Genomic DNA, 26,632 nt, shown 5'->3' on the forward strand with positions numbered 1-26,632 from the left:
CCTGCAGTGATGGAGGAAGCAGTATATTCAGACCATCACTATTAACAAAGGCCTTCAGCTTGTTTATTACAAAATATAAAAAAAAAGTGTAAGCAAATACTCCTTAAGCATTTCCCCCCAATCATATCATTGAGTAATATTTTCTTGCTTTTAATCATCACACTGTGTCCTGCTGAAATATAGTTGTGTAGAATTATTGTATAAAGTGTATTTCCATAAAAAGACAACACTCTGTGTATGATGCAGAGCTAATTACACACAGTTTGTACAGTACAGTACGCAAGTCACATTTGTTCAGCTGTCTGTACCACATTTAACTGAAATACATTTAGTTTTCAGGCATTTCAAAACGGTGTCACACAGTTATTCAAATTTGATCACAAGGGTCTGTTTCATCAGAATCCATCCAGCAGTTGCTGAGTTATTATACTGAGCAGACAACCACTATGTGCATGTTTTTTGTTTTTTTTCCCCCTCACTTGTTTGTGAAAATGAAACAAAACTCAAGACAATCTTCGGTGGGGGTTGGGAGTAGGTTTATGTCAAAAATTCTTATCATCCATGGCTGTACAACGGATGCAATGAATACAAATGATCCATAATAGCCACATTTTTATCATGCCGACAGCATAATTTAGTCATTTTTTGACTACCATAAACAGAATGTACAGAAATGCATCTTATCATGTAGAACAAATAACAAACGTGATACAATACAGTGTGGAGACATAATGTGAATAAATTACAGTGTACATTTCACCAAAATGTACCAATAAATAAAGCATGTGTCAAAGAAAATGTGTGTTATCTTACATTCATGTTCAGCTCTCAGCCAGCGCTGTGGCTCTTCACAGTTTTCAATGCACAGCAACAGAAACATACATTTGTGGTACAACAAAGATATAAAGTAAACAATTTTAATCAGATTGATCACGTAACTGTATGTTTATGCACAATACAGACCATAATATATTAAGCACACAATATACTGTATTGTCCATGTTTTTTCAGAAAGGCAATCAGTTCGAGGGGGAATTATTGATTGCTCCTTGCGGCGGATCTCAAAGTAGACTGGAGAGTAGTTACACCCAGCATTTACATGAAGTGTCACGTCAGGAGTGTCATGTTATAATGAGGCAAATGAGCAACAAACAAGCATAAAACAAGTTTGGAAAAAGTCTTCATCTGGTGTCAGTCACTTCCCTCATTACTTTCCTTTAATGTTAAAGACACTTCCCCGATCAAGAAGGTTTTGCTGGTATTTGTTCTCCCAACGTCTTGAACTGTAGCCTTCTTTTTACCCCTGAAATTTAAAAAAATTAAAAATTAAAAACAAAAAGACTGCAGTGAAAAATCATTATGTTTTTATCACACTTTCTTTCACGCGAAACCTATGTCGAAAGAGCGGCCACATTTTCAGTGATTCATCAGCAAGATTGTCTTATTAAAAGGTGAAATCACAGATTACTAGCATTAAATACAATAAATGATCCTGATATTGCCTGCAATTCTACAATTATCTTAATGACCGATCATGTTCAGTAAGATTCACGTTCGTGGGCACTTGAGGACAACCGGGAGGAAATGTCAGCCGAGAGGCAAATTAAATCACATTGCTGTTTGCGAGATTTAAATGTTGTTTGATGGAAAGCGCGGATGAGACGGAGTCCTACATCTGCGGCTGTTCAGGCAGTCATCACAGATAACAGCAGAGGAGCTGCCTTTCGCTTCGCTCCCAGACAGAGAGAATGACAGGCCATTTAGAAGAACAGTGTGGAGGATTAAACTGGAAGGTGATGAGCCGTGTTTCTCACTCTCCTTGAAAGCAGAAAAAAAATAAGCCTGTAATCTTTTGAATCAATTTTGCCGCTGACTACACGCTGCTGGGCATCAAAAATGCTACACTCCATGTGCTTTCCAAACGCTTTTACCAAAATAAATTGGCTATTTTGTGCATCGTTAAAGCAGAGATTAAATACTGACCTTACTCAGTTGTCAATGTCTGATATGTGGTTCTCTATCTGCAAAAAAAAGATTTTAATATTAATGTAGACATCAAACTAGCATCCATTCTTGTAACTAGGCAGCAATACAGATTTCCTCTAGTCTAAATTAGTCTAAATGTGCCTTTACTGTGCAACTGAAAAGTATTTCTTATTTGGAGCGTTTAAAGCTTTTAAAATGATGTATAAAGAACATATTGACACAAAAAGACAAAATCAGGTGAGCAGGTACACACACAGACAGAAAAAACATTAAGAAAAACAAGAGCTCCGTATTTGTTGGTGAGAGTTGGTTGGGTAACTTGGTCTCCGGGTATTTAGCATAAAGCATCAATATTTCAGTCTGCAATCACAGATGTGCAGACAGCTTGAGAGCTAGTTGCTGGTTTTTCTGTTAGAATAAAAATATGATTATTTACTTTTCTAACGTGTCTATAAAACTGACAAGCTCTTTCTTCAGATTTCGGTAATTTCGGAAATCATCAGGACAGAGAACTAAATTGTAAGCAAAGGCGATTTCCATTTCCACTTGCTAAATCCACCGCCTCAAAGCCACATTTTTCCAAAACAATTTATTTAATTGGTTAGTGTAATTCCAAAAACAACTACATTTTACTTGACAGGTCTGCAATTTCTGATCAGTTTCTTAACACGTTGATGTCCTAGGATTAACTGTATAATAATGTGAATCATCTCCCCCACAAAAACCCAAATATATAATACTAAATTTACCCTAAACTTACCTCTTCAAATCAAAATGGAAATCAGTTTTCTCTATAACCTAAATATGTAAAAAGGCACTGTATTGGCATCAATATGTGGACTGTATATATGTTCTATATTATTTCAAAATACAGTATACACTACACACTGTATGGTATATATTGCATAAATAATAGTAGGCCCATGTAATAAAAGAGACCTTGCTTGACCTTCTATTGAAATTAGGGCAAAACTGGTTCTTTAAACGAAATGACAATTTCTCTGAAGCTTCCACAATATGTCTATCCACACCTCTGAAGGTCATCAGTTCACACATTAAATCCTTTTCCGACAGGCTATCTGTTCCTTCCTGTTGTCGATCCACTATCTGCCATAATGTTAATAAACATATTTTCCAGAAATGTTGAACTATTCCATTAGCGCACGAGATTGTGGCTTTAATCTTGCAACATGAGCACATTGAAATGTACAGCTGATGAAAAAAAAACACCTGAGTGACTGAGCACAAGAGGAGACGCGACAAGTGCATTAAGGGGCCGTGTATATTTCTTAGATTCGGACTCTCAAACACACAGCTGAGCACAACATTTCGCCTTCACATCAGAGGCAGGAGAACCCACTCTCCACTTGTTGAGACCGTAAATGGGTGCTTGGCCTGCTCACCATGTCGCTGGTGCCTTCATCTTCAAAGTCGTCTTCACCGCCGTCCGTCATCTCACCCGCCTCCACCTCGGCCGTCCCCTCCGCTTCCTCTCCGCCAGAGTGGTCTGCTGCGTCACCATGGAGACACTCGCGCACCTCCTCCTGTGTCCTCTGCATCTCTGGCAAAAGACAGCGGCAAGGTCTGGCAGTTAACATCATAACATAATAAGGCTGGTAGAATTTATATCTTCTTTAAATAATAGAACAATCCGTCTTTCAGACAAGCTGCTCAACATATTTTCTCTATCGCTCTGCCCTCTCGCCTCAAACACTGTCTGCGTATTTTATTCCAACACCAGACGAGCACTCTGTCTTTCCCTGTGCATATATGGATGCTCCTCTCCCAGACAGGTCCTCCCCTCCCCTATGTCTTACCACCGTCAGAGCGATGTTGCCTCTCAATCTTATCCAGCCTTCCCAGCAATGAGTCGATCTTGGTCTTGATCTGCGACAGCTCCTTCTTTATTGTTAGGAGTTGGTCTGTCTTGACTGCAGACAAACATCAATAAAGGTAAAAATAAAAAAAGACAGAACTAATGTGACTTTTAACAAGAGACACAGTCGCACTGCTCAGACATTTCTCAACAGCCAAGCACTTTGACAGAAAAGTGGCCGAGGCACGGTTGATGAAAAAGGCAAGGAGGAGGGATGGTAGCCATAGTTTAAGAAATGTCACTATGCTGGATTGTGGGGAGAATACTGATTGGAGTCTTTGAGAGTTTGGGCAGTACACAGCAATTCAGCAACATAAAATAACAGTATATGTATAATCATAATCCCGTTTTGGTTCTTACTAGCAAGGACAAAATTATCCCCGATGTCCTAAAACTGACTTTCAGACACTGAGCAGTATTATTATTCAGCAAAATGCAAATATTCAATTGATTTTTAGCTCTGTTTTTGGTCTCCACCAGGAAAAATGTCTGGCTTTTTAGCGATTAAATTCACCACCTCCCAGTCATTAACTTTGTCCATCTTCTGTTTGCTATGATATAAGGTCAGGGGCAAAGGAATCAAAACAACAGGGAACAAGACACTGAAATGCTAGAAAGAGGCAAGAAATTGGGTGACACTTGTTGCATCTTGATTACTACCAGTGTCACATTTCAAATTGAACTGCTTCAGCCCAAAACAAAATTATGAAAGCTGTTTTTTTTCGGTGGGTTTTCTTTTTTTACATTACCAAACAATTAACTACAAATTAGCCTGTCACGGAAATCAGCATTTGTGTAGTTGGCAAAATAAATCAATCGATTAAAAATGATCTCAGACGTGAGAATAAGCTGCTTTCTGTTGTTTAACATCTTTGGGCTGTGGACTATTGTTTGACCAAAAGAAATATCCTAAAGATGTCAGGAAAATTAAAGAATAAGGGTTAGTAATTGTATTAATCTTTTAAAGAAAGTGACAGACAAATCACCTAATAATTAAAATAATTATTTTTGGTAGCCCTCAACCTGACTGGTGTTGATATTCGGTACATGTGGTTTGGCATGTCCTTGTTTCTAGGTCACAGCATTTACTGTGATGAATACAGTCTTATAATAAATTATTGAAATGACGGCCGTAATTACAAAAACAACATTCCAGTTTGAACTGAATCTGAAAACAGAGCAGGAAAAAAATTGCAGGAGCAAAATGGGACAAAGAAAACATACGTTTAGGGCCAGCGATGGAGCCTCCAGCATTGAGCGCCCGAGAGGAGGAAGATGAGGACGAGGAAGAGGAAGAACAGGCCCTGACTGGAAAGGAGGATTTGGCTCTGCGTGTGGATGGGACAACTAGCCGTGAACGTTTAATGGGGATCACAGCTCTGGTCGGGGGCACAACGCGGCCGTGGTACTCAAAGAGTCTAAAGAGACATGAAAAATCAAGTTGTGGCAACAAAAACACACAATGCACAATGTCCCACAGCGCAGAGAAACAGTTAAAAAGAGAAGTGTTATTTATTTTTTTTCATGAGTCAGTTAGCTGTTGTTATTCAAGCGACAAGAAACACTTACAGAGCACCCAACAGACATACTGCATAAGATGTTTGCACGATAAAGGCACATATTGAACAGCGCCACAGCCATTCAATCAAATCTTGTTCCCAGTTGCCTTCAACATATCAAATTGCCCAAAATAGCAATAATGACTCAAATCTGAAGGAACTCAACTCTCGGGGATATTGCAAAGTAAAGGAAGTAAACAAACCAATGAAAATGTCAGAATAAAGATACATTCTCTGCCTTGCCAGTGCAAATGACCAGCCGGGGGACTATCTGACATTCAGTACTCGCCTATGCGGGTAAAAGCATCATTAGTAAGCCCAACGGAGAGGAATAAAAACCTCCCCGATATGACATTCATTATCCCTGTGATAATGTAGTTACTTTGCTGCGGACGGAAATGCGGCTAGTCTGCTCAAAAAGCTTTTTTTATCGGAGTTTAGAAATGAGGAGAAAGGAGGGTGTAAACGGAAGGGCAAAATATCAGGAAGGAAATGCACTTACTGAAAAAAGACACGAAAAGTTAAAAAGGTTATTTACCTATAAGACTAGGTAATGTTTTTTACATACCTGCTGTAGAAATCATCTCTGTAGTAATCATAGTCAAACTCGTAGCCACTGTGGACATAGATAATTTTTCTGTGTTAACTGCAAACGACAAGTGGAAATTAGAACTGTTTGCATTTATTAAATAAAATTACTCTGCACATTTAAAAATACATAACTAACTAAAAGCATTTTTTTTTTCATTATCGTTGTTTAATCTGTACAAAAACTGAAGTTTAAAACAATTTGTGTTAAGTTAAGCTAGCAACCTGCTGGCTGCATTTTTGAATTTGATAGATTCTCATCCAGGAAGTGAAACTGAATGTATTTTTCCAACTGTCAGAGCTTTGCCCTGAATATTAAGCACCAAACAGTCCGTTAGCTTAGCACTGAGACTGGAGACAGGGAGGGAAAACCTAGCCTAAGTATAAAAGTAGCATTAGCATTAGCGTAATGACTGTAAATGTGGAGGTACAGTTAGCACAGCTGTGTATGCTTCAGGTAGCTTCTGTTCCCGGCTAAGAAATAGTCATAACTTCAAACGAAACCACAACAATCAAATTTATACTTGATGCCGCTAGCTCCATCTCATCAGCTATACGGCCAGGCTAACTGCTCAGGTTCAGTTTCCAGCCTTAATGATAAGCTAGGCTAAATGCATCAGGCAAACTTTTTCAAAAAGAGGCACTAATAGCACGGGTGCGGAGTCGCCTGTTCTGACATAAGCACCGAATCTGCTACAGAGGATCATGAGCACGTATTTAACAAACTATAATTATAAATAAGACACACAGACCTGTATAGGGATGAAAGGGGCCTCTTGGAGCCCATCTTAGGCCTGTATGGCTTTGGTTCTCCTGCCATGTTGATATCTGGAAACAAAAGCCAAAGTCATAATGTCAAACAATAGTACTGTCATTTTTTAACATTAAGAAAACATTTAAAATCTATATGAATTTGAAAGGGCTCAACATCAGTGCAACTCTATGTTGAATATGGGGACAAAATGCTTTAAAGACACACCACTGCAGTTTTAAATGATTGTCCGTGAAATATTTGTGATCATATAATTAACTTTATATGATTTAATGAAAATATGGCATAACTCAGTTTTACATTGTCATACTGGCTAAACAGGGTTAACTTTGATTTTGGCCAACGACCAGTATAAAATTCTTGCTAGGCACACAAACCTACACACACACACAAAATATTCACACTGTTATTTAGTTAGGGGGCTTAAAGTAGAAATGTTTTGAATAAATATTACAGATTTCATTAAGATAGGACAGACAGCATGATACTTTGTAGAAAAACATTAAAGTACCACTTGTGAATGACAAATGAAACGTATTGCTTCTTGTTTTAACGCTGTTTTCTTGTGCTTCCTTATGAGTGCTTTGATTCAGAGAGTTTAGTTTGATGGTCAGCTTGGGGTTTTGCACATTAAAGACTTTGTGAAACTTGGGTCAAAACAATCATTAAAGTAGACTGCAAGAAAGCAGAAAGAATTTTTGGGCATCTCTAAGCTCATTCTGAAGAGATTTCTATGAAATATGATGGGAACTTAAGAAAAGTTTGTGTATAAAACTATTATATATAATATAGATAAGGGTGAATGCTTATATAGCATAACATAAATGATTAAATTCTATATATTATTAATGTTACCATTCTTTATATATATCTTTATTTCTATTTATTCCCAATAACATCACTCTGATGTGAAGGAAATTGTCTTGTCCCAGATCTTCTATAAAGTCTGATTTAACTTAGCTCATTAATGAAAGATCAGTTAAAATTTTAGTTTATTATACGTATTAGTAAAATTTTCATTGGCCTATTTTAAGACAAATATATATTTTTAATTAGAGAAAGCAAATTGTAACAATTTACTCTAAACCTGGGCCTGCAACTAACAAATATTTCTCGTATAGTACCTGGTTTATTATTTTTTTAAATAAATGCGACTGAAACCTGGTTTGTTTTGTGCCACTCAGATCAAACCCCAGATGTATTCAGTTTCTAGTTGTGTAAAATTGAGAACAGAGGAAGTAATGGATGGCAATAATTAAATAACAGGCTCTACAGCCGAACTTTTAATGAAAGTGTTTGTTAGAGCTGTGTAAGCACCTGTCAGGCTCTGTGTGATGGGACTAACCAGGTGAACTGAAGTGCAAATCATTGATTCATGTAATGATTTCGCTTCAGTCCATTGCAGCACTCAGACTGATGAGGAGGTCTTGGTAAGAGCTCAGACAGCCCTGAGACAACCAAGACAATGACTTCAAGTCAATGTTAGGACAGTGTTGACTCAGTGAAAACAAAGAAATCCCCTTCAAATGCATTAGCAGACTGCCGGGACTCATCTGCACGCAACTCATGACTGCTGTCATGACTGACAGCTCTTTCTACCTGCCAAGAACCCTGGTGCGTTAAACCGGGTTGCCATCTCTGCGTTTAGTCTGAAGGCTTGTCGTCGCTGCTTCTGCTCAAACTCGGCTCAATCAGCCTTGAGTGCCGCTCAAGGTCATATACACACAAACACAAACAAAAATCAGACAGCCCCGTTTCCACGCGCGCACACTCACATGCAGACTCACGTTAAGAACGCAGGAGAGATTACTTTCTGACGGATGAGTCACCCTTGAGTTGCACAGTTAAAACATCAGCTCTGGGGATCACACCGTAGCAAATGTCATGCGTGGAGCCTTAGCCAAGTCGTTTTGCCCGAGGCGTTGCAGTCGCAGTTTCGTTTAGTTGTTTTTCAGGGGAAAATGACTTAATGCACTGAGCTTATGAATTAAAGAGTGCAAGATATCTCAGACTATATTTAAGTTTGTGTTTTCTCAGACTAAAGTTTTCGCACACACACCAGCAGCTGCACCGGGTCTGGATCCGCCTTCCCATTGTCTGCAGATTAACCATAGTGCTAGAACCCAGATATTCTCATCCATTCTCTTTCTTTAAATTCCCTATTTTTTTTGTCCTCATGCTCTCTAATGGATTAATGGACTCGGGGATGTATTGGTAGCTCTCAGGTGCACAGGGGCAGCTGTATCATTATCATTAGGATACAGGAAGATGTGAGGAATGGTTCAAATTGTAAGGCACACTCTAGCTGGTCCCCTGCTAGGGTCATTAAAAAGAGAGTGGAGCATTAAAAAGCACTCTCAAATGAACACTGCCACCTCACAACACCCCCAAATCCTCCACCCCCCCACGACAGACACACACTGAGCCTCTGATTAATTACAGTCATTATACTAATCATATACAAAAGTGGCATGAATAAGTGTGTGCGCTCGCAGACAGACGTGTTTGTGCGCGTAGCCATAAAAAGTTGAGGCTGGAGATAGAAGAGATAGAGCCTGTGTTGCTAAGCAATAGCCACTTAGGGCTTGATTGATACTATAAACTGTGTGCAGCATCGTATTGAGGGGGAATATAAAAAGTTACTCCATGCTGAAGCCGTTATGAGCAGGTTGGCTGCAGCACAATATCACAGAGGAAAACTCAAGAGCACAAGAAAAGTCTGAGCCAGATACTGTACGAACACTGGCGACTCCAGAGACGACAATGTTCCTGTTTGACGATAACACAACGTTGACTGCGCTGTTCTCCGGCAAATGTTGCAACGGCAGCTTTGAGGGACTACACGAACCAAAGCTACTCTATCGAATATGCAATAAAAACAGCAGAACATGAATCCAGTGTGTAAAGTTGAGACAGTCTTTAAATAAATAACCTCAGAGCAACAAAAACAGTTATATTGTCACATTATGAACTTGTTGTTGCAATCAGTTGCCTATAGTGCAAATTAAGCGCTTCAGATTTGCGTCCATCTGACGAATTTAAAGGGAAACTACTGTTTTTTTTGGTGTTATTTGGAGTCGTTCGTCAGATATTTAGATCCGCGTATATCCATATAGTGGGAGTGACTGGGGCACCGAAACGCAGCCTCTAAATAACGCATTATCTGCAGCGAAACGTGTCCATTTCACCAATATTTTGTTATGATACCCTAGTGCTATTCCCCATTGAGTCTGGAAGTTACCTGTTATCATCATCCGGGGTCTCTAGATTGACTTGCTAACCTCCGACCCGCATGATGTCATCTCTGAGCGCCGCTTGTTTACCTGTAATTTGCTACTGCTAGTTTTTTGCAAACAACTCCAAATGACACCAAAGTTATATGGGTGAGTAAACGAGTGTATTTTATGCCAGAAATAAGGTCCAGGTTGTAAAAAACAGTATTTCCCCTTTAAGTCCAATATTCACTCTCCTTTTAGCTTTGTTTTTGGTCTCCACCAACTTCCAAGGGATATACTGTATCAGCGTTTTTTGCTAATAAATGGTCCACTGTGTTGATCAGCTAGTTGCTACCCTCACCAAACTGTCATTAGGTGTTGACCAGGTTGTTTAGAACAACTTTTTTTTATTTATTTTATTTTATTTAAAACATTAGCCTTGAAGAATGTGAATAAATCGTCGGTGAGAGAAAGTTTGCAGGCTGGAAAAGCAAAACAATCAAAACTACAGAAGATGTTTAAACCATGCAGGCTCATCACTACAAGAAACCGCGTTCACACTGGATCAATTATTAATATAAAACTATTGATTAGAGCAGCTTTAAGGATAACAAGGACTGTCGAGTAAGTGAAACTTCACATCGTTTTTTTTTTTTTTTTAAATCCATAAACCCAGGGTTACAAAGTGGTGCAAAATTATTTAAATCCAAGACAAGAATAACAGGCGAGGACGCCCCAATAGAATAATAAATACTTCACGAGCTTTATAGATATTTTATTTGCAATATCACAATACATGCTGATGGAAAACTATTTTTACTGTTGCTGTGATCTTGGATTTCAGCCATGTCTTCTCCTCCTTCTTTCTCTTCGTAACAGAGCTAACGTTCACCCTGAATCACTCTCATAGTTTCGTCAGTCTTATCTTATTCCCGCACCGTCTTGTTCATTAGTCTTTCCTCATTTGTGCGAAGAAGACAAAAGTATGGAGTTAGAATCATGCCAAAACCTCACACACACACAAAACATGTTTTACTCACGCCCAACGATTCACAAACAAACTCAGTGTGGTTTGCAAATACAAAACATCATTCACAAACTAATGTATTTTGTTTTGCAAATAAGAAACGTACCTATCAAATAAATAGATAATGCTTCAGAAACAAATGCAGTACGTTTTACACATACAAAGAAACATATTTCTTCAAGTACAAAAAAATATCCTTCGAGTACAACAAAAAATCCTTCAAGTACAAAAAAATATCCTTCAAGTACAACAAAAAATCCTTCAAGTACAAAAAAAACCCCAATTCTACAAATACGAAAACTGTCACGTGACTTTTGGCACAATCTTACCACTGTCACGTGACTTTTGGCACAATCTTACCACTGTCACGTGACTTTTGGCACTAATTTTCCGCCTTGCTGATCCACACACAAATGCCTTCAGATCCACACACACAAATGCCAGTAAAATGTCCTGTAATTCACACTCCATAACAGCAGGTGGCGCGGTTGAGTCAATTTAAGGCCGCCAGGACGAACTTTCCCTCCCCCCAAATCTTTATTAAGGCCACCAACAGGAGCTAGCCTACCATGTGTGGATTGGACTTGCCGCCATCGAATTTAACGCAATGAGCAGCCAACAGGTGAGTTTGCGGTCGTTGCTGGTGAAAAATCAAATGTTAAATAAACTCCAGAAATGTCTTTCGTGGGTAGGATGATATATGTAGCTTATGGTACCGCAGGAGCTAACCTAGCTTACACCGATAAGGCTAACTTAACTTTTCATTCTGTTTCTGACTTAACTAAATTAAACTATGGCCACATATAGCGTTACACTTGATACGTCTTGGTCTTAAGACGGAATTTTGAAGTAAAGACGACCTTGGGCCACACACATTTGTTTGAGCACCATCTGAGGAGTGGTGTTAAGTCACTGAAGTCAGAAACAGAATGAAAAGTTAAGTTAGCCTTATCGGTGTAAGCTAGGTTAGCTCCTGCGGTACCATAAGCTACATATATCATCCTACCCACGAAAGACATTTCTGGAGTTTATTTAACATTTGATTTTTCACCAGCAACGACCGCAAACTCACCTGTTGGCTGCTCATTGCGTTAAATTCGATGGCGGCAAGTCCAATCCACACATGGTAGGCTAGCTCCTGTTGGTGGCCTTAATAAAGATTTGGGGGGAGGGAAAGTTCGTCCTGGCGGCCTTAAATTGACTCAACCGCGCCACCTGCTGTTATGGAGTGTGAATTACAGGACATTTTACTGGCATTTGTGTGTGTGGATCTGAAGGCATTTGTGTGTGGATCAGCAAGGCGGAAAATTAGTGCCAAAAGTCACGTGACAGTGGTAAGATTGTGCCAAAAGTCACGTGACAGTGGTAAGATTGTGCCAAAAGTCACGTGACAGTTTTCGTATTTGTAGAATTGGGGTTTTTTTTGTACTTGAAGGATTTTTTGTTGTACTTGAAGGATATTTTTTTGTACTTGAAGGATTTTTTGTTGTACTCGAAGGATATTTTTTTGTACTTGAAGAAATATGTTTCTTTGTATGTGTAAAACGTACTGCATTTGTTTCTGAAGCATTATCTATTTATTTGATAGGTACGTTTCTTATTTGCAAAACAAAATACATTAGTTTGTGAATGATGTTTTGTATTTGCAAACCACACTGAGTTTGTTTGTGAATCGTTGGGCGTGAGTAAAACATGTTTTGTGTGTGTGTGAGGTTTTGGCATGATTCTAACTCCATACCAAAAGCGCCAATTGTGGACTTTAAGGGACCTCATTTTTAACTGAGCCTCCCACACGAGGGATGTGGCCGAGTTCAGTAACCGCTTCATCCGTCCTCGCCGGATCATCCAAGAATACAATCATAAGCACCTCAGGGCTCTCTGACTCACTTCACATTCATTCATATTAATGAAGCAGAGCTGAATTACCTGCGAGCGCATCGCTGTGTTACTGCGTGTCTATTTTGGTTAGATACAGACCCCTCGCCTCAGCACACCCTTGAGCTCTTTGTCTCTGAAGGTGTAGACGAGCCATTAAAGCCAGACTGGGCACAGACAATGAGAGTACACACACATAAATCTTAATAAGTCAGCTTTGATGAGCCTGGTTAAAAAGAAAGGGAGAAAACTAAATAGCCGCGCAGCCCCTGTGCTGCTTCTATTTAGCAAATTGCAAGCTAAGTGACTTTGATAGGTAACAATGCATTTGAAGAGGCAAAGAAACCGTCTTCCTTCATCTGCAGCAGGAACCATGCTCCGTGTGCAATTACGAAACAATTAAGACAGAAGAGGTAAGTGGTGTGGTAATATAGTCAGAGAAAACAAACACATTTCCTCCCCAACTAATGCCTAAGCATAATCTTTTGGCAGGAAAAACGATCACTCCTGGCACAGAGCAACCTCCACCTCTGCGGCTACACACATCCCGAGAGCAGGCGAGGCATATTCGATTAAGAGATCATCCAGGCACCTGTTTGAATACAAATGCGGGAGTAAGAGACATCCTGCATGACAGCGGCCGCAGATTCAATCTAGCCCCGTGTTCTCGCGCCCTGTAAATCTGACAGAGGAGACTTGAATAATCTCCGATCTCGGCTCCGAGGCACAGGCGGCTTCTTCTTTTCATTACACCCGAGAGTGTGTTTCCTTAAACAGGGCAGAGTGAGTGACAGGCTGGAAAAGCAGACGCTGAATATTTGCATATGCACCAAATGCGTATGTGCACGTGGGCACGAGGACCTCTGGTTCACATTATGTTAAATTGCAGTTCTTATTAGTCAGACGGCGACACTTCATTTGTTCATATACATGGAATGAATTATGGATTCCATCAAGCGCTTTTATGCAGACAAAATAAGACAGTCTTCCTCTTACAAAGGTAGCTATAAACAGCGCCCCGACGTGCTGATGTGATGTGCAACTTCAGGGAATTTGAGATAAAAACAAAAGCATCAAGTTCTTTCGAAGTCGGACGGCTCTTCCACGAATTCTGGGCAAATTGTGTAGATTTTTTATTATTTTTTTTCCTTTAAACAGCCAACAGAGAAGCACATCATAGCACTCAGCTCCATGAACATCACCAGAGAACATTGCCATTAGCGTAAAATTCAACATCAGCACAAACTCTGAAAGCGGTGCAGACCTGTGATGTTGTGGCTTCTTTATCTGGAAGGGTTCAGTGCTTCTGCCAACTCATCAGTCAGGCTCAGGATATCTCCTTGGACAAGTTAATGATGTGTAATATACCGCTGAATATTTCCGGAGGAATCCTGCAGCCCTTCTGCCTTATCACTGCATGCTCAGCATCATTTTTAATGAACCTCAATTAAGACTACGGCTTTCCTCTTTTTCCTTCCATTTAGTGGCACGGGTCAACAGGTGTCGCTCGTTGTTACCGTAGAAACACGGGTCTCAGTTCTGTGGCGGTAAGGTTAGAGTGACTATTAAATAAGTAAGCAAATAACTCTTTATTAAACCGTCTAACTCACATCAAAGGAGTGCACAAAAAGGAAGACAGCAGCAGTGATGTGGCGACAAGAGACCATGAATGTTAATGAAAGGTGACGATGGGAATAAAAACCAAGCTGTACTAATTTGAGAAGATGTGATAACAGGGAGGTAACAACCAGTGAATGACACAGCTGATTGACATTTAACACAAACACAGAATTCCACATACAAAGAAATCCATCCACTTGTGACCAACTCTCATCTACAAAACAAATGGGCAACAAGCAAATTGCTTTATATTTGGACTTGGCTTAATAGCAAAATGCTGCATATAGTAGCTAATTTTTTAAGTAGATGCTGCTGTTTAGCTACCATTACATGGAAGGATACGTGTGCTTTTAACATTCATTCATTTTCTGTAATCGTTTGTCCTCTGGAGCTTATCCCATCTGTCATTGGGCGAGAGGCGGGGTACACCCTGGACAGGTCTCCAGTCTATCACTGGGGCTAACACAGAGAGACAGACAACCATTCACACTCATGCACACCTACGGCCAATTTAGAATCACCAATGAACCTAACTAGCATGTCTTTGGACGGTGGGAGGAAGCTGGAGTACCTGGAGAGAACCCACGCAGATACAGGGAGAACATGCAAACTCCACACAGAAAGGCCCAGTTGGCCTGGATTACAAACTGGAACCTTCTTGCTGTGAGGCATCGCTGCTAACCACCACGCCACCGTATGCTTTTACCACTTCCTAAAATTTTACATTTACTATTGTTATGTAGTTGCTAATTGTGGCCACAGAGGCCACTGCTGTATTGTCATAGAGCCCTGTGAAGTGGGAGAGTCCCAACTAGTCACAACTACATTGAATTTACCTCGAATTTGTGATGTTTAGTCGGATTTTAATTTGAGATTAGATTTAACTGGTGGCTACTTTGATATTTTATTTGACAGTTGAGTAAAACTGACATTTTTCCAGGATATATTTTGTATATTCTTTTTTCCTATGATATTGTAAACTGGACATGTTTGGAATGTGTTCTTGGTGTTTCCTGACGTGGAAATTGAAGTAGACTGAACAACTGAAGGACTAATCAAGAAGGTAAGACTTCATTCCAGACTGAGCTGCAGATTCATCTGTATCTTTAATTTCATTCTCAATACTCAATGCAATTTTAAAATCTTGCTAAATCTTGAATTAGACATTTGACTAGTCAACGTGAGTGAAGTTAAAGAGTGACCAGTTATAGACTGCAAATACATTTGATACACATCCTGCCAACCTTAAAAACTGATGTCCATACACACAAGGGGGCAGATTATAACCCTACAATCTTACTGAAATTAAACGGTCACCTCCATCTGAGCTGCCTGCCTTCATCTAAAGTGTATAGCGTCCTAACTGATTCCAAGACTGAGGACCTCGGGGCTTTAACGGTTTTTGTTGTGGGTACATGCAGATTAATTGCTCAGCAGCCCGTCCTTCTGTAATGACTTCCTTGTCCTTTACTCTTTGTCCTCCCTCTTAAGGAAAATGGTTAGTTGGCAGTGCATAAATTTGGCAGCCCGTCTACAAGTTCTTTTAATAAAGTTGCTTTACCTGCAGAGCTACGGTCCATTAAGGAGAACGTAATGACAGTCTGCTAAAATTTCTGGGTTGACTGGACTCAGTATATGGCATATGGGAATACATCTATTAGTAGGAGGGTGTTCTTAAATCCAAAGACATAAACTTGCAGCACAGAGGGCAACATTGCGACATTGCTCTGCTACCTCCCACCGCTGGTATGTGTTGATCTTTGCATTAATCCTAATGAGCAAATTGCCGGAGCCTGAGGTAAAGATAATTTTGTCTTTCATCTCTCCTCGGCTATTAATGCACTTTCCTCCGTTTCCATTTTGGCAACATTTCTTATGATGTAACCGTGTGGCTCTAAAGTGCAACGCCTTGAAACATTTTAACCCCTGGAGCCTGTCCATCACTTCCACCTAACCACATGCTCATTAACCTGAAAACGAAGTGGCAGCTGCCACCTGCTTGAAACTACTTGAATATTGAAACCTGGCTGCCTCATTTGGGAGTTCATTGTGAAACATAAAACATTATATAATGAAGGACTTCACAGAAACTGATTCTTTGACTTATTGCTGATTCACAAGGTGACTTATTGCTAGTTAATTGGGAGAAAGCATCCATTTGGCTGATTTATTAAGTGTGTAAGCCAGTGGTTGCCAATCTGTGAGTAGTGCCACCCCTCTAAAATGTTTTATTACCCATGCAAAAACATGTCAGTCAGCCTCTTATGCACACAGGTGCACACACACCTGGTGCTGCCATGTGCAACCAACCACCTTACTCATAGGCACCTCAACAGTACATGCAGAACACACATTTCTTTTAATCTCAAAACGATGATACATTAATTTTTAAGGTTGCAGTCTCAGAGTAGATTAAAATAATTGCCATGCTCTTCTGGCAACAATTTCCTGCTAATGAAAAAGTCGCCCAGACAGACAGAGCTGAATTGGCATACCAGTTATTATCCTGCGCGATTATTATGGCTGCCTGTAATCTATTTGTCACGTATGATTACAATGCCAGCATTCACAATGGATTTTAAGATGAAATGAGCTTTGCAGAATCCATTTACGTGTTAAAATGCTGAGGCGCACAGAGCAAACAAATGAAAGGCAGGGTGCATAAACTTCAGATCAACGCTGCAAGCGCATGAACAATTACCAAGTTTCTCAGGAAGCTGTCACTCGGTTTGACTAAATAAAAGTGGAAAAAGCAAGGATGCTAACCATAAATCAACTTTTACTCAACGTGCAGCATACATACATACTCACATCTCTGGTTGCGACGCCTGCCTTTGTACATGGTCATGGCAAGCCTGAAAACAACGACTGATGCTGCGGGCTGACTCTTGCTTCCTCTTCTTACCTAAACTAGACAGACTGCCGGAGCTCCTCAGACTCTGAAGCAGCAGAGCCGCTCCGGACCGTACCATTAACCCAACTATTCCAGGGGGAGCCCTCGACTCAAATACGCGGCTCAGCTCCAAGAGCAAGAGCACAGGCTGAACTAAAAAACACTCCTTTTGCCTCTGTGTCTCTCAGTTAAGGTGTTGAGACTTTAAGACTCTGATTAATTACGATTCTGTATGACTGGCAGACCTTATTTTGTACTTTACTCCCCTTAAAAACCAAATGTGTCTTATAATTTGTGGCAAGCGGAAGTGGAGCAAAATAAACAAAAAACTTGATGGACGTTAAAGAAAACAAGAAAACACATTTTTTGTTTTTTTCCTGTTTTAATATATTCTTATATATAACTTACTCCTTACACATTAAATCTGTGCATACAGGAAACAACCCATAAACTAAATACCCATCATATGGCTTAATTAACATTTTGTTAGCAATTATTTTCTCAATTCAGTGTTTCTTGTCAAAGAGTCCAAAGCAATCTTCATCATTTTCCTTTTTTGTCTGACCAAACTGTCCAGCGCCAAGACATAGAGTAATCATTTCACTATAACAGCAAAGAAAACCAGAAAATATTCATATTTTTAAGGGTGGAAGCTAACTAAAATAATTAATTGATTATTTAAAAAAATGATTGATGATCGAGAGCAGTTGTTGCATGGACATTTTTCTGTAAGGTTATATTAATTCATATAAAAATATGAATTAATATAACCTATAATATAACCTATAAGCTAACATGTCAGGTTGTCTATGTGCACATTCAATAAACAGCACAATGCTGTGGTTCATGTGTTGGCCACCACTGTCTCTTGAGTGGAACATTGGCCTCTACCAATTTCAGCAGCTAGTTTCTACTTAGGCAAGAGAAGTTTTATAAGCTCTTATGTTGTGAACTGCCTGTTTCTCCTGGAAAATGGCTCAGGGCGGTGAGACTGAATGAAAACATAAAGCTGTGGGATGTGAAACCAAATCAAAGAGCTCAGTTGATGCTAAAATGCTGACGGAAATGTCAGAGGTGGGTGCTTATTATCCTTATACATGTCATTTGGACCATTATAATATGAACAATAAAGATGTGAACAGCGAATGCGTTTTGATGTGCAGTATATGCGTGAAGACACGTGTGTCATGGTTTTGACTTTTGACTATTTTCCTTCTATCCTTTAGTGAAAGTTGCTTTGCTCAGTTCAGTGACACGTCAGTGGAAGAAGGTTTTGATCCAAAAAATAAAATGAAATATACATAGTGAATAAATGAATACATAAAAAAACAGGGGTTCTCATGCATGGTGCAAAACATAACAATGAGAAACGAAAACAGAGAAATATGGAAATTAAGTCATTTCAAAAATAGCGGAAAAACACTTAAGAATGTCTTGCTTTGAGTTTTTCTTTTATTAAACACATTAGACGCACACACTTAATAGCTCAGGTGCAATTCAACCCAGCTTTGCATCATATTAACAAAGAAAATCTAATGACTCATTTCATGTCCAAGGTTCGTCTTATAGAATACAGTCTGCTTTTTGTCACCTTTAAACCTGCAGAACGTTTCTGTTTGGCCTCGCTAGTCAAACAGCGCGCTTTCATTCACCGGAGAGGCGAATCGGTTTCCCATTGCCACTCTCTCACTCATCTCCTTGTGTTTTTAATTTAAAGTGGATGGGCTGTGGACAGATTGAAAAAGCAGAGCTCTCAGGGGTGAAGCAGCATACTGATTCCCCAGCTGTTGCAGCCTTTTGGGCTCGCCTGAAGAAGAAGCCTCGTAATTGTAATATCTAATTACACTGACAGGGAGTTTGCAGCTGTCTCATGCACAGCCTGATGTCTTAATAGGTCCCCGGCCTCTTTGTTCTAAGTAAGAAAAAAAACAAAGAACTAAAAGCTCGTAAAAGAGAGAGGCTGAGCGTGATGGATTCACAGCATCAAGGCCAGTGTCATCAACTATTGTGGCACTTTGACATCTTAAGTGAAATATTAAAAACACATCTGTAATTATTTGAAATCCGGAGAGAAAACGCAGCAATGGAGGAACAAAAACATCAAAAGAACAAATTCATTTAAGAAGGTTACTTGAATTTTGAAAAAGATTTGACTCTTTATCCTCAACCTAACCCGCTCTATGAATGGCGTTGTCATATTTAGCTAAAAAAAAAATGCACTTACTAAAACATCCAACTCCGTAAGTCTCTTATGGAAAAATGTGACTGCATATCCTGTGCAGGATGCATTTAGGGTTTTTGCCCAGCTAGAATACTGAGGACACAAATGAATGATGCATGCTGAGGGAAAGATGTCCCAGTTATGGTCACGGTGCCATTCTCTCAGCACCATCTAGTGTTCATGCAGATGTGAAGTTGAGTGCATGAGCAAAAAAAAATAAAAAGAAAGAAAAAAATCCTGCTGATACTGAAGGGTGAACAAGGCAACTTATAGGCATAGAATACCTTCTAATGTAGCAGCGCTGTACTAAATCTTAGCTTCATGAAGGCTGGTATGGTATTCAGCATTTGTTTAATACAACCGAGATTCAACTGTGTCTTTATTTTGAAGGCTGTGGTTTGTGGTACAATTGAATTGTACTGACACACGTTTCTATTATTTTGATAACCTCAATTTAGTCAGTGCAGGACTACAGTATTACATTACAGCGAGTGTACCTAATGAACTGGCAAACGAGTTTGTATAATCATCTATAATATTCCAGCTATAATTTGTTAGTTTGGGTCGTGATTCATAAAAGGACCTGGCTAAATTATTGAAATATTAGTTGTTGATAGTCACTGAATGGTGAGAAAAACGAGGTTGTGCAGTGTCAGCGTGGAGGTGGGGTGACTCCAGGACACTGGAATTCACCGTTAAGCCTTCTTGAGGTGTTGTGGGCTTAACTTAACGAAACATCGGTGAATTGAAATGCCCACTTGAAAACCCCAATGACATGCTGCATGCTGCCGTTGACTAGGCCAGGTATCTGATGTCTTCACGTTGGTTGCTTGCGATATTTCTTTGTTTGGTTAGCTGCTGAGCAGGCCGTACAAGCCAAGCAGCATTTACTTAGTTCATTTAGACTGCAGGCTAATCATCACATCTCATGACCGTAAGTTTGTTAGGGTTTCTTAGTTAGACAGGGCCTCTAAATGTGTTTTGCCTGGGATCTTGGCACAAGGGATTATAACATCTAATCCTGTGTATTAACGAATGCAAGATTACCCTGAGTTCAGTTATGTTTTCGATCATCTTTATTTTAGCAGCGGTTTCATGTTATTTTTGTTCTTTAAATTGCAATTTTGGTCTTACTCGGATCCCTTATTTTAATCCTGTGAACTGCTTTATGTTTTAAAAAGGTCCACACAGTTTACACAGAGCTTGAGAAAAAAGAACCTCAGAGAAGTGGTTTCGTCTGTGTCAGATTTTCAGATTTACGTTTCGACTGACAAACAAGTAAATGATGTTATGTTGTATGCAGACACCTTTTGTATAAATTTAGAAGAGAAGATGTCGATTTGTTTCCCCAATATCTCAAATAAAAAAAGATTAGAAACCCTGTTCTGCAGTGTGTATTTTCACCACACTGAGGCGCTCAAACACTACCAGAGTGCAGCCACACGTGAGAGCCTCTTATACATTATGAACCAAAGCAGATATGATCACACAAGCACCGATTATAAAAAAATATATATATATATATGAACACGGAAATATCAGTGCATCTGTGTCCAGATTTTATCCGCATGAAGAAGGAGGAATGCTGAGCCGGTGAAACAGGAATGAAACCCTCCCCTGAGCTCTTCATCACCAGAAGACATCTTCATCAGGATCTAAGTAGCTGCTGCTCGAGGCCAAGCGCCAGAGTGATTGAATGTCACTTTTATTTGTGAGAACTACTTAAAGTCATCGTGTCGGCAATCCAGTCATGTCCCGAAGAAATTAAAGTGAGTAAAGCAATCGCTGGAGCTCCAGTGTCTCGCTGCTATTAAATCTACTCAAGCATGATGAGTTGTTGTACCTCAGCGGGGCCGGGCCGCCCCGCTGCATATTCAGGACATTACAGGTTTGATTCTGACCCCCTGACCTTCCTGTCACGCGTTGTGCATCCAAGCAGCTGCCTGTCCTGTCACTCTTCACTGAGTAATTTAATAAAAAAGGAGAAGTGTTAAAGAAAATATCAAGAATTCATATCTCATGCAGGCTATGCCCGCCTCTGGCAGTGTAGTTCAGGAGCCTAATGAAATATAAAGTTCATGTTTAAAAGATAAGGCGTTAAGTTTCACAAGGCAGAACACAGGCAGGGGAGATTATTTCCACAGCAGACGGAGACATTACTGTAGGCACCTATAGTACCTCTGACACTCGTGGTGCATTGTTAATACGCTGGATTTATTGTGTGTGTGTGTGTCTCTACAGAGGCTTTGAGTTTACAAGGACACTAGGAAGAGCAGCCAGTGGAGCCGCAGCTATGCAAAAGAATATTTCCCTTTTGGCCATCACCAGAGATCTGCTGGGCTAATCACGCTTATAATAAAATATGCAAAACAAAATATGATTGCGCTGTGGTTTGACGGAAATAGGAGGAGCATCTTTAAGAGGGTGCAGACGGGATATGTGAATTTGTGCTGACAGCGCTATGAATATTTCTGTGGTGTGTCAACATAAATCGCTGTGGTGTTAATGACTGTGATCCATTTCTCTTGTCCTTAACTTGGTCCTATAAATGAATTAACAGTCTAAATAAGGAACACTTTTTACAGTGGTGCTACTGTGACCCTAGCCAATATTTATATACACCGATCAGGCATAACATTATGACCGGAAACTGACAGGAGAATGTTTGGACCTGGCATTAATGTGGATGTTACTTAGACATGCACCACCCACGTCGACCAGACCAGGCACCCCCACCCCATAGCAATGACACTCCTTGATGGCAGCAGCCATCCCCAGCAGGATGCAGCCTGACACAGACACACACACAAAAATAGTTTAGAAAAACAACTAAAAAAAACATGAAGAACAGGACAAGGTGTTGACCTGGCCTCCACTAGATCCCAAACTGATCAAGGATCTGTGGGATGATCCACAGAGTCCCCTCCCCTCAAAGGCCCCCATTAACAACATCCTGTTGCCAGACACCACAGGACACCCTCAGAAGGCCCATGACCATTCTCTGATGAGTCACAATTGTTTTGGAGGCACATGGGAGACCTACACAATATTAGGAAGAGGGTCATAATGTCATTCTTGATCAATGTATATAACACATTTGGAATGAATACTTTAAATCTTTAAAGAAAGTAGGATGACAAAAAAATAGCAGCCTCATCTTGGTACAGTAAATATAGAAAAATCTTAAATCAGTTTAGCTTGTGGACATTGTTGGTGCAAGTCCGAGTTTGTGAGTTCTAACAGTTTGCTGACTTTTTCAGAAATGGTGGAGGTGGATAGTAAGTTAATATGTATAGAGTTTGCTTTGCAAATTTAGAATCTGTCTTCGGAAAATGACAGCATCAAGTGAAAACTTGTGCACACCAACCTTACCAAAAGATTAAATCTACAGGGTGGGCTGTTCATATGCACTCCTCTAAGGAAAGCGGTAAACACAACCCCATTTTAAGGCAGCAATAGATGCAGGATTTATTTTTTTATTTTTTTAACACACACACACTGCTTCCAGGTTTCTTGCTAAGCTAAGCTAATTACCTGCTGGCTACGGCGGCATATTTGTCTTTCAGGCATGAATGCAAATAATAATATTTCCCTGAACTATTCTTTTAAAAAGGTAGTCAAGGACGGGCTTAGCTTTTATAGCTGTGTCCCTTATTTCTGACAGACGCTGTAGCCATTCATCAAAAAATGTATATGAAAAAATTAATTATGAGATTACTCCAGCAATCATTAGTATTTTCATTCATTCAGTAAATGATTAATTTTCAAGAATTTCATCCGCCTCCTGTTATCTGGCTGGGTCAAACAGTTTAAGGGTTGCCTTCATTTCTACATAGTGACAAGCCAGTGGGTTTATTTACGTTAGACTTTGTTCTAACTATGTTCACAGATTAAGCAGAATACTTGGTGGGTACAATGGCGCAATCACACATAGGAACAATGACCAAAAATAACTCCAAATATGTAAAATAACTCTAAATATGATCTTTTAACACTGACAGAGACAGATCACTAAGCACTTAATGCATTAGTCACAGACACCTATAATAATAAATAATAGTTACTGAGTCGTGCAATTATCTATAGCTGTGAACACAACTCATCCGTGCAGTTTCCTACTCCCACATGTGATTTCACAACAAAAATATGCATGAAACTCTGCAAATACAAGGTGGAATTACAGATGTGACCCCGCGGTGCTCTCGTTCATATTTAATGAGAGGGAAGGCTTCCTGGGGACTTTTGTTTTCCACGGAGGAAGCTGAGAACAAATCAATAAGTAATATAAAGAAGATTTACACGTATCCACTGAACTCCCATGAGGACTGGGCTCTGGAAGTGTTTGCTTGTTTCTGTCCATCCTTCTCTTCTTCTTTTCACGGATGTTGCCTCATGGTATTTAACTCTTTCTGTATCCTAGGACATCTACAAGCTGCAGCGTGATTTATTCAATTATACTGATCAAATTTAAGATATATAAAAAAATAATTATACAGCATATCACTGATCTTTTGACTACAAGCAGTGTGGGCCAGATGGTTGTTTGAGGTGTTCAAGCTGTATTGATTAAGAAAGAGAAGATCATTTGTAAACCATTCAGGCTCCACGGGTTTGAAACAAAATCATGGTTCATATTTCCCGTCTTATAGCCTGTTTTAAAGGGATTTATGAAATGATCTTTTATTATTGGTATTGACCCCAGCTTTATGATTTTATTTCTGTTTTTGTTTGTATTGCTTTTGCTGAAAAGGTTATGTTTGCTTTATTGTATTTTATTTTTACAGAGTTTTATTTTTTGAGCTGTCTATGTAAAATGTATTAAAAAGGCTGATATTATTTGTGTTCTGGCATTGCATTTATAAAAATATAACTCCTGAACTGGGACAAAACCAGTCCCAGCAGCTTACTGGTGTGATCTTGAAGTTAAGTCAATTAAATAATAATTTTTCAGCATTTACACATAATTGGATGTAGGTATCTCTGCAAATGAGAGGACAGTAAATGATTATTTTTTCGAAAATTTTTACAATACTCTCCTGAGAACAGTGTATACTGGGACAAAACAACTAACCAAAACACACAGAAACACAGACGTACACAACAGACGGCTTCAAAAAGACACAAAACAAGTACACAGAGACACAAAGAGGCACAAAACAACTACAGAGGCACAAAACAACTACAAAGAGACACAAAGAGGCACAAAATAACTACAAAACGAAACAAAGAGACACAAAACAACTACAAAGAGCCATAAAACAGCTACACAGATGCACAGAGACACCAAGTGTCTACAAAGAGGCACAGAACAACTACAACGGTACAACTATACAGAGAACTACAAAGAGACTCAAAACTAATAAAAAGACACATAAAATCACCAAAAGATGCACACAGCTACACAGAGAAACCTTATGGCTGCCACGACACACAAAGCAACTAAAAAGAGACATAAAACCACTACAAAGAGACACAAAACAACTACAGAGAGACAAAGAGACTAAACAATATACACAGGTACACAGCGGAACCTTATTGCTACAAAGAGACACAAAACAACAAAAAAAAAGACACAAACTGTTTTCAGTCTGGCGGTCTTTCTGCTTTATAGGAGTGACAGGGGGCCTTTAACAAGTCTGTGCCCAGGGGCACTTGTCTAATAGTCTCAGAGCAGTACACTACTAGTGTAAATGTTCATAGTTTATTTCCCCATGTGCATTTTTAAGATACAGTGTTGACTCAATCGTAAAATCAAAACTAATGTTAGACGACAACCTCGATAATTACACTTCCTCCAGGGCAAGGCATGGACAGTGTGAGTGAAACACCCCATATTGTAGTGTAGCTGTGGAGCATGTGTTCAGTAAATAAAGCAGGCCTTTGCACACCTTTTCCAGTTACCATTATGCCTGAAGTTTAATCAATAAAAGTGTTACCAATGAATGGAGCAGAATGTTTTCCTACCTAATGATTGTCCAGCGATCACCCTGGTGTTCTCCCCGGCCACGGCTGCCCTTGCGTTCCTCTCGCTGGCGTACTGAACGAAGGCGAAGCCCTTGTGCACCGAGCAGCCCACGATCTTGCCGTACTTGGCGAAGATGGCCTCGATGTCGGCCTTGGTCACCACGGCCGTGTTGAGGTTGCCGATGAAGACGCGGGAGTTGAGGGAGCGCGGGTCATTCTTGTTGGTCACGTTGCTAGTCTGGGTCTTCCCAGTCATCCTAGTCCTGCAGCACTGCCTGCTGGGAGACACAGTTGAACACTGCTCAGAAAGCCAGGAAGGTTAGATGGCAGAAGTTATACACAGAGAAAGCCAAACAGTGAGAACCAGTGGGATGTAAACAGTGGTCAGAGCTGAAAGCATACGCTGTAAATAATTGCAGGGCTGGGTTTTATATGTGCTGAGAAGTAAATCAATTTTAAATCCCACTGGGTGGTCAAAATGAAAAAAGACAAAGGCTTCCATATGACCTGAAATCATTTTTCTATCCATTTTAATCCATTTCTCATTTCTTTTTTCCCCACTTTCTTTTTATTTGTTTATTTACTCTCTCCTCAGAGCACAGTGAAGAATGTATAGGCATATTTGCCCTTAGAGTGTTTACATCGGCATCACATGTTTTCAAGGATATGATAGACTCCTATACGGATGCATGTGGCAATATTTAATTATGGATTAATCTGCCAGTGATTTTAAGGATTAGTTGATGATGTGATCCATAAATTGAGAAGTTGTTTAATTTTTAAAATCTACACTTGCAGTTGTATTCATTCCATGTCTTCTTGATCATGTCAATAAGTAATCTCCCAGAGTCTTGATTTGTCCTACCAATGGTCAAATACCCAACGATACTCAGATCACTACAACATAAAAGAGAAACTAGGCCTGAAACTGTTGATCAGCTCTGTGCCTGTGCGTGAGCAACAACCCGAAACCGAAAGAAATCCAGCTTCCATCGCAGAACACAAAGAGAACAAGCAAATACACCTGCACTCGTGT

The 26,632-nt window shown here is 39.7% G+C and overlaps 1 protein-coding gene across 1 annotated transcript; it reads right to left on the reverse strand.

Annotated features, from left to right (window-relative positions):
* Positions 1-239: 239 nt before the first annotated feature.
* Positions 240-26,296, reverse strand: LOC311489696 (RNA-binding Raly-like protein). The gene is made up of 8 exons (XM_084546891.1): positions 25,597-26,296; positions 6,762-6,837; positions 5,990-6,037; positions 5,087-5,280; positions 3,804-3,917; positions 3,390-3,547; positions 1,984-2,021; positions 240-1,303 (listed from the first exon to the last, which is right to left on the reverse strand). The coding sequence occupies exons 1-7, from the start codon at positions 25,850-25,852 to the stop codon at positions 1,989-1,991; spliced, it is 879 nt and encodes a 292-aa protein (XP_084403017.1). The 5' UTR covers positions 25,853-26,296; the 3' UTR covers positions 240-1,303; positions 1,984-1,988.
* Between the last annotated feature and the right edge of the window lie 336 nt (positions 26,297-26,632).

Source organism: Chelon labrosus (assembly GCF_963514085.1).
Source record: "Chelon labrosus genome assembly, chromosome: 6".
In the NCBI taxonomy this organism is placed as follows: domain Eukaryota; kingdom Metazoa; phylum Chordata; class Actinopteri; order Mugiliformes; family Mugilidae; genus Chelon; species Chelon labrosus.